At 54.1% G+C, this 11,831-nt stretch overlaps 2 protein-coding genes across 3 annotated transcripts in view; one reads left to right on the forward strand and one right to left on the reverse strand.

The window, feature by feature from the left end:
- Nucleotides 1–4,266, forward strand: part of Ttc21a (tetratricopeptide repeat domain 21A) — a 33,940-nt gene extending 29,674 nt beyond the window's left edge. The window contains exons 23-29 of the mRNA XM_005348104.3: nt 471–621; nt 842–1,003; nt 1,112–1,304; nt 1,403–1,627; nt 2,121–2,241; nt 2,355–2,422; nt 2,499–4,266. Coding sequence (XP_005348161.1) covers nt 471–621; nt 842–1,003; nt 1,112–1,304; nt 1,403–1,627; nt 2,121–2,241; nt 2,355–2,422; nt 2,499–2,576 — 998 coding nt within the window. The 3' untranslated portion in view covers nt 2,577–4,266. The remainder of the gene's footprint in view (nt 1–470; nt 622–841; nt 1,004–1,111; nt 1,305–1,402; nt 1,628–2,120; nt 2,242–2,354; nt 2,423–2,498) is intronic.
- Nucleotides 4,267–6,257: 1,991 nt separating this feature from the next.
- The window catches only part of Csrnp1 (cysteine and serine rich nuclear protein 1), an 11,781-nt gene continuing 6,207 nt past the window's right edge, over nt 6,258–11,831 (reverse strand). For both annotated transcript variants that reach the window (XM_005348106.2, XM_026778950.1), the window contains exons 2-5: nt 11,220–11,439; nt 9,548–9,807; nt 8,789–9,103; nt 6,258–8,318 (exon numbers count right to left, since the gene is read on the reverse strand). In XM_005348106.2, the coding sequence (XP_005348163.1) occupies nt 7,341–8,318; nt 8,789–9,103; nt 9,548–9,807; nt 11,220–11,400 (1,734 nt within the window). In that variant the 5' untranslated portion in view covers nt 11,401–11,439 and the 3' untranslated portion in view covers nt 6,258–7,340. The remainder of the gene's footprint in view (nt 8,319–8,788; nt 9,104–9,547; nt 9,808–11,219; nt 11,440–11,831) is intronic.

An 11,831-nucleotide genomic window follows, 5' to 3' on the forward strand; every position in this document is an offset into this window, starting at 1 on the left:
GAGAGAGAGAGAGAGAGAGAGAGAGAGAGAGAGAGAGAGAGAGAGAGAGAGAGAAAGAGCGCACAGGGGACAACATGGGTGCCCTGCTCTAGCACCTTCATCTTGTTCCCTTGAGACAAGATCTCTCACTGAACTTGAACTTGGAGATAGCCAGCAAGCCCCCAGAAATCCTCCAAAGTCTGCCACGCCGCACTTTGCTTTCCGATGGGTGTGGTGATTCGAACTCAGGTCCTCGTGTTTGTTCGGCAGGTGCCTTCCTGACCAAAGCATGTCGATATTCTAAGCACCGTATAATTTACTCACTTTTGTGTATGCAATGTCTCTGCTCAGCCTAAACAAGTAGCGTCTCCTGAGACCTCCTCAAGGTCCAGCGCTCCCTCCTCCCGCCTCAGTCCTCAGAACACCAGCCTGGTGTGGTGCTGTCCACTGCATGCTGCAGATTTCTGCTCTCTCACTCTCTCTCTCTCTAGACAATTTTTTGGTATTGAATAAGTTGATCGATCTGCTACGACGGAGTGGCAAGCTTGAAGAGGCTCCTGCTTTCTTTGAACTGGCCAAGAAGGTGTCTAGCCGGGTGCCTTTGGAGCCAGGGTTTAACTACTGCCAAGGCCTTTACTGCTGGTGAGTTAGCCTGGAGCATACTGAGGGGCCGTGGTAGGATAACAGGCCTCCCTAGCAGATAGCCAGGGTCTTGCTCAGTAGAGGGGAAGCAGAGAGCAGCCTCCAGGAAACGCTCAGAACAGATATCCAGAGTGCCTCCCATGTGTCCACGCACCCTGGTCTCCACGCGCTTTACACAGCTCCTCTGACCGACTCCTGGCATTTCCTGCACTCTTTGTAGGCACATTGGACAGCCCAACGAAGCCTTGAAATTTCTGAACAAAGCCCGAAAGGACAGCACCTGGGGCCAGATTGCCACCTGCTACATGGTCCAGATCTGTCTGAACCCTGATAACGAGATTGTCGGTGGGGAGACCTTCGAGAGCCTGATGGCTGACAGCAAGTAAGAGGGCTGGGGTAAGCACGGGGTGGGGGCGCACAGGAAGGGGCCTCAGCCAGGCCAGGTGAGGGCCACAGAAGCAGGCTGTCAGCCCGAGCCCCATGCCTACAGCTCCACCAGTAGGAAAGAGTCCCAGCAACACGGGGTGCGCACGGCAGAGAAGCTCCTGCGGGAATTTTACCCGCACTCGGACTCCAGGCAGACCCAGCTGCGGCTGCTGCAGAGCCTCTGCCTGCTGGCCACCAGGGAGAAGGCGAATGTAGAGGCGGCTCTCGGGTCCTTTATCGAGATGGCCCAGGCTGAGGTGCGAGAGCCAGGGATGGGTTCTGGTGGGCAGGGGTCAAGATGGGGGTGATAGCCTAAGTGCCCCAGTGTCCCACTCACGCTTCCGCGCGTGTGCAGAAGGACAGTATCCCTGTATTGCTGGCCATGGCACAGGCCTACATGCTACTGAAGCAAGTCCCCAAGGCTCGCACGCAGCTGAAGCGCCTCGCCAAGGTCCCGTGGACGCTGGATGAGGCCGAAGACCTGGAAAAGAGCTGGCTTCTGCTAGCTGACATATACTGCCAAGGCGGCAAGTTCGACCTGGCCTCGGAGCTGCTTCGCCGCTGCCTCCAGTACAACAAGGCAAGGATCCACTGGGATGGGAGAATAAGGGAGGTGTGAGCGTGGTGGGAAGAGGTGGAGTCAGAGGGGAAAGAGGTGGAGTCAGGGGGAAGAGGTGGAGTCAGGGGGAAGAGGCGGTGTCAGAGGGGCAAGTCAGTGACAAACCTGGAACCAGGAGCCACAGGTCAAGGAAGAAGCCAAGTTTAGTGGGGTCAGGCACAGCTGGGAGAGGAGCGAGGGAGGTCGGTGGGCTTGAGGGATGCGCAAGGATTAGCTTCTGACAGATAGGATGCTAGAGGAGGGGCTTTCTATGAAGGGGTCGTGCCAGCTTTTGAGTAAGGAGTGGGTGGGTACACAGTTAAACCCTCAAAATGTTGAGGGTGCTCTTGGGTGTCTCTGTGTACTTTGGGTTAATGGGGCTCACTGCCATCCCGTTGCCCCCTCCTGGTCCCAGCCTGAGGACCATGGTGGCTGCTTTGGGGCAGGCAGACATGCTCACAGGCTTTCCCTGCAGTCTTGCTGCAAGGCCTATGAGTACATGGGTTTCATCATGGAAAAAGAGCAGTCCTACAAGGATGCGGCCACCAACTATGAGCTGGCCTGGAAGTACAGTCACCAAGCCAGCCCTGCCATTGGTAAGACAACAGGCCAAGGTGCCCGGGGGCTAGTGCCCAAGTCCCACATCCTAGCGGTTGACAGAGCCCGAGGGCTCCCCCTTAATTAAGGCATCCTCCCTACCTCCGGACAGGTTTCAAACTGGCTTTCAACTATCTGAAAGACAAGAAATTTGTGGATGCCATCGAAGTCTGTCACAGTGTAAGTCGTCAGCACAAGTGGGATGGTGCAGGAACCCCCTGCCTGGTTCCACACGTCTGATCTATCTCTGTACCAGGTCCTGACGGAGTACCCCAATTATCCCAAGATCAGAGAGGAAATTTTGGAGAAAGCCCAAGGGTCCTTGAGGCCCTAGCTGTGCCTGGAGAGAGCTTGAGCCGGTAGAGGTCACCAGTCTATACGCACTACATGGGGGGAAAGCAGGAAGTGCACCGGTGGAGAAAGAATTGGGAAAATGACATATTCTCGCCATTTCTGTATTGTCTGTGGTTTATTTGGACTCATGCCTCATCTGGCCTGAAGGTGTCTAGAAGCTTTGTCTTTAAGGCTTAAGAAGCAACTTTCCCTGGGGCTCTCTGGCCTCTTCCTCATGGAGCTCACTTTTGTTCCAGACTCTTGAAGAAGCAGAACAAAGAGATCTCCCAGTAGAGCGATGGCTGGGAAAAAGCACCCTAGAGCTATTTCAGAGTGTCCCCTGCCCCAATATCTCCCAGTATCTCGGAACTAGAGAAGCAACTACCCCTCCCTACCATGATGTCCACTGAGCCTGCTCTGGCAGTGGGCTCAGACCATAGGACCACCTGCAGAAGGACCTGAACTAAGACCCTGTGCAAAGAGGGTCAACAGATTATCAAGGCCCATTGTCTTCATTGTATTCATCCACCTCCCCCAAGCTGGACCTCACCTGGTAGGGACAAGTCACATTCCCACCGAGCCACATCCTGCCCCTGCAATCACCACACTTTGGATTTTGTGAAAGATACTGGCCAGCCAGCTCTCCTTCTAGGAACCCATTTAATGCCTGAGTGGGCAGGCGGCAGGCACAGTGCAGCGGTCCCTATTCAGATGCTAAGATCGTTTTACCTGGTAAGAGAACTCACCTTTGCTGGGTTCCCAGTGCACCTCTCCCTGTTTCTCAGGATGAAAGTATGGGTCAGTCCAGCCTTGGGGGGATGGGGAGAAGTGGGGACTCTGAACTGGGTATCTGGAGGCCCCTCCCACGTGCTCCACTCTAAGATCAGGCCCCCTTAGCTGGTGGACCCCTTGTTCAGTGTGCATGAAGTCCTGAGTTTGACATACACCCCCAGCACCCATAAGTCCCACCTGGAACCCCAGCACTTTGGAAGGTCAAGCACATCCTAACTGAGTGATCTTGGGCTACGTAAGACCCCATCTCAAAAAAGAAAGGCTCCATCTCCCGAATCTTGCAGCATCCTTTGCCAGTAATATCTAGAAAATCATTTATTTATAATGGGTTGGAAGTGAGGGTGTCATGATCCCCAGGTACACACAGTACCCCTGAACTCACCTTCTACCCTTAAATTGAGTAATGATGTGCTTACCCATGTTTACTGATAGCTAGCACAACAGTTAGGAATTCTTGGGCGCTGTTGAAAAGGATAGGTCTCAGCTGGTAGTGTGTGCCTTTAATCCCAGCAGCATTTAGGAGGCAGAGGCAGGTGGAGCTCTGAAGGCTAGCCTGATCGACAGAGTGAGTTCCAGTGAGTGAGCTACCACACAGAGAAACCCTGTCTCCAAAAAGAAGAAAAAGGATGGGCTTCCCTTTTAAGCACATTCCTATATTCTAAAGAAAACTTCCAGGCCAGCCCGGTCTGCATAGGGAGTTCCAGGCCAGCCAGGGCTCTGTGGCTGGTTGCAGTCTCAAGACCAAAGACTGGAGCTGGTGGGACAGCCGGGCAGGCAAAGGTTCCTGTCCCAACTCTGTCCCATGTAGTGGGAAAGAATCAATTTGCACAAGTTGTCCTCTGACCTCCACACGAGAATTGCGGCATGCGTAAGCTCGTGTTTACACAGAAAATAAAAAGAGTGGCTGAATTAATGAATAAAGCAGTCTCAAAATAAAGGCCTCAGTATGGGTAGAACGTAGATGTGTGGTGGCCGATGGATGACCTACTATCCCAGCACTGGGGAAGTGGAGATTAACATCACCGTCCACAACAAAGCAGGTACAACCTGGGCTACATGAGACCTTGTCTCAGAGGGGGAGTGTGTGTGTGTGTGTGTGTGTGTGTGTGTGTGGTGTCGGGACAACTTCCTATAATCCCAGGATTTGGGAGGTATTGGCAGAAGGATCAGGAGTTCAAGGTCACTCTCACCTACCTGACAAGAGCGGTTTAGACCTTTAGTTGCCTGGATGGCTGCTAAATCTTGTTTTGCATCTTTCTCCCGGTGCTGGAGCTAGAACCCAGGGCTGTGAGGGTGCCCAGCTGGTACTCCATTGTGCACTCCAGCCCCGGGCCTTTCTGTAACACTGCTGACCATGTGCATGGGTCTAGAATGCTACCCTCCCTGACAGGGACGATCCGGTCCTTTTCCTTGCTGTTTGACAAGTGTTGTTGGGACAGGTTTATTAGGCGGTCTGTGTTTGAGTTTTGGGAGCGTGCTGCTGTAAGAGATTGATATTAATCATGTTTTATCTGTCTCCATTTAAACAAAACTCCCAGAACTGACCCTGTGACCCTAGATGGGAATTAAAGGCCTCAGTCTGAGCTGAGCAGGGACGGAGTCTGTGGAGGAGCCTGTAGGGGCTGTCACCAGGCACTCTCAGAAGAGACTCAATGCTGCATGCTAACGCCATCTCTGCACAAGGGTCTCCAGGCCCTGGTGATAGCAGGGGCGAGGAGGTAGGTCAGAACGGACCAGGAGACTCTACTCCGAGAAGTTAAATAAGCTAAGCCAGTACACGTGGCCCCTCTGCAGGCGGTGATCCAAGCCCTCAGGCCGTGGTGGCACACGCCTTTAATCCCAGATCTCTGTGTTCAAAGCCAGCCTGGTCTATAGAGCAAGTTCCACAACAGGCTCCAAAGCTACAGAGAAACCCTGTCTCAGGGCTGGAGAGATGACTGTGGTTAAGAACACTGACTGCTCTTTCAGAGGACCAGATTCAATTCCCAGCACCCCACATGGCAGCTCACAACTGTCTAACTCAAGATCTCTGACACCCTAACACATACATGTAGGCAAAACACCAGCGCAAAGAAAGAAAAAGAAAAGGTCAGAGAGAAACAGAATGGGTATCAGTGTGCTCACAGGCTTATACACACCACAGGCTTTCGAGCTGCTGCCCGGGTAGGAATCGAGCAGTCTGAGAGTAGTCACCGCACGGGATTGGAGAAACCCAGCAATCTGCACGGGCCCTCACCAGGGAGTGAGCTGGGTAGCACACAGCAGGGGGGCTGGAGCATAGGCAGGGGCGCCTGCGGTCATTCCTTGGAGGACTGTGCAAGTCCCTTCAAGCTCCAGACTGGGGTTCTCCAGAGCAGGGCACAGCCTGGCCTGCACCGCTGGCCTAAGGCCTATTCTGGCTGCCTTGGGACAGGTCTGACAGGTCTGGCTGGCAGAGACACTTCCGGAGCAAGCGCAAGTCCCCAGGGACTACAGCTGCCGAGCCCTGTCACCAGGCCAGGCCTCCCCTAGCCACATCTTACTGCTCTGCCCTTCCTGGACCAAGACAGTAGCTTCTGGGCCAGGGCCCAGACCAGTGTGTCTGTATGCAAAGGACCAGCCTAAGCGACAATTCTGCCGCCTTACAATTCCCCGCTGCGGCCCAGACGGCACTGCCAAGGAATGGGTTAACGCAGAGGGAAAACTTCCATTTGCCCAGCCAACCTCTCAGCTGGCTTTCTGCCTCTGGGCTGACTGGCCCGCCTGGAAGGAAGCCCAATGTGCTGGCCCTGCGGCATCAGCACGGCCAGCCGCTATCCATGCTACCCTGCAGTGCCCTGCCCCACTGCTTCCTGGGGGTGCACCATGCTCCCCACCCCACCACAGAGACCACACTTAAAAATAGAGCATCTTTATTGGTACCTGTCAGCTCAGGTACAATGTGTTCCCACAAGCACACAGGCTGGCAAGGCCTTCTAGCCTGAGCCTGTGTCTCTTGGCACACACACATACAAAGAAATGAATAAATTATAGTTCTGACACTTAGAGACAATATAAAAATGCATACAAAATCCAACATCAGCTAATGAAGGGCATAAAAGCCCTCAACAAGAGCCACCCCCTGCCAACTGGCCGAGGGGCACACGGTGGGCAAAGGGTGGAGTTCAGTGCCCAGAAAGCCCTGAGACAGTGATGGGGCGCACTTTGGGGTGCGCTTCATGCCCTGAGGCAGGCCCGTTGCCCCTCCTTGGGGCCTCTGGCTTCCCATCCTACAGGAACAGGCTCTATAACCCATGGCCTTGGGGGAAAAGGGAACCGGGCACAGGACAAGTGGTGGCCAGGCAGGGGCAAAAAAGGTTTTTGGTCAAGGCTGGTGCAAGGCACACCCTCAGCTCAGGAGCCAGGCAGCTGACGTGGGTAACAGGCTCAACCCACGCAGACCACACCAAGGCCCAGGCAGGCAGCGTACACTGAAGGGGCTCTGCCCCAACACTGCCCACCTGCCAGAGAGGCTCGACCACTGATGCCACCCACAGTCCCCAAATAAATTACAGGAATAAATTACATCTTCACAGTCCAGACGATCTAGTTCCCAGGCTTCAGAGGAACCCATAAGCCTCTGCTCTCAGCCCTGTTGCTGTCTTGGGACAAGGAACCTATCACAGTGCAGAAAGACAGTTCCTGAGGCTCCAGGAGAGCCCCACCCCTCTTCCTCCTGGAACACACTGGGAGGTGGAAGACCTCTGTTTGAATACAAAGAGACCAGGCATTGAAAGAGGGACACCCCTCCCTGCCCTCTCTTTAGTACAGAATAAAAAAAAATAAAAAAATAAATAACTTCAGAGTGTTAATGTAAAAATAAGAGGGTGCATTCAGCACCCATGGCCAGGACCAGCCCATGGGAGACCGTTACATACAAAGACCTTGGGGAACCCCAAAATCACACAAAAAGCAGCAACAGGGCTCTGGGGGCAGGGAAATGGCACCTTGGTCCTTACACTGGCACAGGCTCCACCAAAGGTGCCAAAGCAGTGTCCTCAAACTGGCTCTCCAGAAGGGGTGCCAGGACATCGGTAACCGGCTCCGAGAGGCCCATGAGTGACTCCGGGAAACAAGAGCTCGCATCCCTTGGCGGAGAGAAGCTGGGCAAGGCGTGGAGGGCCTCAAGGCTGTCCTGGCTGCCAGATACCCTGCGGGAGGTATAGTGAGGACCCAGACTATAGTCCGGCAGAGCCTGGAGCAGCTCAAAGGAGTCACAGGAGGATAAGCTGAGGTCCCAGGAGCCACTCTGCGGGGCCTCCACCCCAGGGGACCCGGAACCGCCAGGGAGACTACCTTCCCTCAACCCTTCAAGTCCACTGTTCAGGAAGCAGCTGGCGTCCAGGTTGGCATTCTCATCCAGGATGCCCGACGCAAGGCTAGAGTAAGACTGGCTGTGAGTCCAGCTGGCCAGGCTGCTGGGGTCACCGGCACCAAAGATGTCAGCCAGATGGAAACAGCTGAGGTTATCCAAGTTGCCCACACCCCTTTCCTCCTCCTCCTCTTCCTCCTCAACACCGAGGTCAGAGTCACTGAAATTCAGGATCTGCACCAGGCTGTCTTCATCCACGCCAGGCCTGAAGCTGGGACCCGGCAGGCTGGGGCAGGCGAGGTGGTCTGGAGGCTCAATGCCGCCGGAGGACGAGGATGCGGATGAGTCGGTCATGTCACTGCTGCAGCTGTTTTCTCCCAACTCACCGCTCCTCACCGGGGGCTTGGCCAGCGGAAAGGGGGAAACCAGGGCTTGTTCAACGGGGCAGTCCTGGACGGGAGACTCCAGGTCCCCCAGGCTCTCGGCACCCTGCTCCATCTGCAGGCGGGTGAGCGTATGGATGAAGTGTGTCTGAACTCTTGCCTGATTGAATTCCACACGGCCATTGGGGTTCTCACAGCCCTCACTGCAGCAGCCACAGGGGAAGGATGTGTGATCCATCTGCAGAGAAAGACAACGCACAAGTCAGGACTCAGCGGGTGCTAGAAACCCACTGGCTCAGCTCCCCACCCCACCAAATCCAGTAGGCTCTGCTTTTTGTTTTGATTTTTGAGACAGGGTTTCTCTGTGTAGCCCTGGCTGTTCAGAAATTCACTCTGTAGACCAGGCTGGCCTTGAACTCTGAGATCCACCTCCCTCTGCCTCCCTAGTGCTGGGGTTGAAGGCATGTGCCACCATGGCTTGAAACAGGGTCTCACTGTGTAGCCTTCGCTGGCCTAGAACTTAGTATGTATAGACCTGGCTGGCCTTGACTTTAGAGACCCGCCCGCCTCTGCCGGGATTAAAATTTGGAGGGTTTTTTTTTTTTTTTTGATGGTTTTGTTTAGGTAGTGGGGGTAGGGATTTAACCCAGAGATCTTGAACATAGCAGGCATACCCCACCCCCCATTCTCCCCAGTCCAGCTGCACACCTGGCATTTGATCCCGGCCAGGCTACAACTGCAAGTCTCAGGGTCACAGACTCCATCACAGCGACAGCCACAGTCCTCCCGCGACTGGCGCAGCGCCTGCAGCTCCCGCTTCTCTTCTCGGTCGATCCTTCGGACACCCGAAGCACGAAGCAGGGCCCGTCGCTGCCGAGGTGGATGGGGCTGCAGGAAATTCACTTCCTCCAAGCGGCCACCCGCTACAGCCGCCGCCAGGTCGTCCTCCACAGAGGCGTCAGGGATGGCGTCTGCCGTGAGGGGCACGCCTGCCCCTGACTCTGGAACTCCAGCCACGGAAAGCTATGCACACAGGAAGGATGCGAGAGATTTAACAGATGTGTCAACCGTGTCATCCTAGGTCAGACACAAAACCCCTACTCTAACCAGACACACATACTAGCAATGTCAGCTCTGTCTCCAACCCTAGGAAGTCTAGAACAACTCAAGCATTATGCTTCAGGCCTGATCCTCGTCTGAAACTGCCTACTTTTCTTTTGACAGGGCCTTGGCCTCAAACTTGCTAGGTAGCTGAGGATGACCTTGAACTTCTTACTCCTCAGCTCCCACCTCCCAAGTTCAGCACCAGGATGCCTGGTTTCTGCGGTGCTGCTAACGGATGCCAGGACCTCCTATACATTCGGCAAACATTCTATTTGCCCGAGTTATAGCCACAGTCCTTGAACCCTCTCTGTAAACCTCCCCTGACACCAAGCACATGCAGACCAACTCCATAAGTCTCCATACCTTCCACCTCAGCGTCTCCAGCTTCTCCTCCTTCAGCCGCTGTCGGAGCTTCTCACGCCGAGTGCGGACCTGCTCCTGTGTAAACTCAGCTAAGGAGAACAGGCGGCAGGCGCTGTGGCGAGGAGCCATGCCCAGGGTGCAGCCACCACGGCTGGGCACACTGGTGAATCCCTGGCACCGTGGGAAATAGTAGACAGTGATGCCATCGAAGGTCACGCGACCCGGCCGTTCCCGCGGAGCCCGCTTCAGGATGGATGGGGCTGGAAGGGACAACGAGACGGGTAGAAAGTAAGTTCTCCATGCGGTATCATTCCTAGGAAGATGCTTACCCCGCCATTCCCTCCACCCAGAGGCCTGGGTGATCTGGAGAAACTGAAGGCAGCACCCAAGTCAACATTGGCTTACTGTCGTTCATCAGTCCAAAGGACCGCATAAAAAGATTAAGCACCCACCATCACTATCAACCAATTACAGATCCTCTGAACAGTTTTCTGTAATTTTTGTGCATTTGCTAAGCGTTCTTTACATGTAATAAAGGCAATAATTCTGTGTTTAAATATATCGAGGCACTGAAGAAATGACTCAACAGTTAAGAGCACGGGCACCCACACGGTTGCTCATAACCAACATAACTCCAGTTCCAAGGGCTCCAACGCCCTCTTCTGATCTCCTCGGGTATAGCATGCACATGGTGTGCACATGGTATTCACACACATAAATTAAAAAAAAAACACTTATTGATGTTTTCCTTGATAGTTTAAGTGTTCTTCGGAAGACTTAATCTTTCTGTTTCTAAGTTACTGATTACATATTTAGTTGGCTCTCCCACCATGTGGGTTCCAGGGGTTGAACTCAGCTCATCAGGCTTGGGGGCAAGCACCTTCACCTGCTGAGCCACCTCGCTGGTACCATTTAAAAAGAAAAAAAGCTCATTTACTTTTAATAAGTACATGTGAGTGTATGCCCTGCATGCAGGTGCCCTTGTTAGAAGGTGTCTGAGCCCTAGTGTGAGAAGTACAGGTGATTGTGAGCCGTCTAATATAGGTGCTAAGGTCCTCTTATGGCCTAGAACCTGATACATACACCAGGTTGGCCTTGGACTCAGAGATCCACGAGGCTTTGCCTCTCAGTGGTGGAATTAAAGGCATCCGTCATCACGTCTCACTTATAAACAAGTCTGCCCTGAGACTGGTTCTACACAGGAGATCTTGAATCCAGCCATGGTGGGGCACTTGTATAATCCCTGGACTATGGAGGCAAATTGGAGGACAACTTGGGTTATATGGGATTCTGTCCTCAAGACTGGGGGGAGGGGGAGGGGAGAAAAAAAACTAACCAGGAAAAACCCTTCAGAAAAAAGCTAAAAAGCAGTAAAACAAGAGGGAAGTGGCTCAGCAGGCTATGTGCACAGGGGATAGGAGATGCAGGACCAACTCCAGCTGGGTTCCTGGGAGGGCAAGTGTACTGGGAAACTGGAAAGGCAACAGAAGACAGCCCCTTAGGAAGGCCTGAGCCCCAGGACTCCCAGGGTCAAAGGGAAGTCAAGGCAGGCAGGCCCAGGTGTCTCTCGCTAGGAGGAAGTAGGAGAGGCACCCCAAGGCTGCAGAGGGCAATTTCGCCTTTGGAGAAGGAAAGGGTATGTGTGTGGGGAGGGGCTCCCAGGAAGACTCACGAGTGAAGCTCTGATCGGGCCGGAGGGCCTGACCACATGATCCCCCCTCATCTGAGTTCCAGGCAGGGAAGACAGAAGAACCGGGGGAGGAGGAGAAAGAGAGACTGCCAGAGGAGGAGGAGCTGGAGCTGAAGAAGTCGTCTTCCAGCTGGTCAAACTTCCTCTTCAGTACCCCAGCCATGGTGGTACGGAGGGGCTCTAGGAGCGGAGGACAGATGACCTGGAAAGAGAAGAGACTCTGAGCGCAGGCTCCCAGCCTAACCATGCTTCCCCATCCTGGCTTACCTCATGGTGTACCCCAAACTCCATCTGGGCCCTCCAGTCCTGCCAGAAGCTTCAGGCTCATGGTAGGCTCACCAGCAGGGTCTTCAGAACCAGAACCAGACACCATAGCACCTCTCCATCAAACGACTCTAATCCCAGAGACTTTGACCTCCCAAGACCTGGCCCTGATAGCAAGCCTTCTCGGGAAAACAGCCAGGTACCTACACACAAACACACACACACACACACACACACACACGCTGGTGCGCACGCACCACCAGCAGCCAGGTACCTTCCAACTGCCTCCTACACACACACACACACACACACACACACACACACACACAC

The sequence above is a fragment of the Microtus ochrogaster genome, chromosome 5, assembly GCF_000317375.1.
Source record: "Microtus ochrogaster isolate Prairie Vole_2 chromosome 5, MicOch1.0, whole genome shotgun sequence".
Lineage (NCBI taxonomy): Eukaryota > Metazoa > Chordata > Mammalia > Rodentia > Cricetidae > Microtus > Microtus ochrogaster.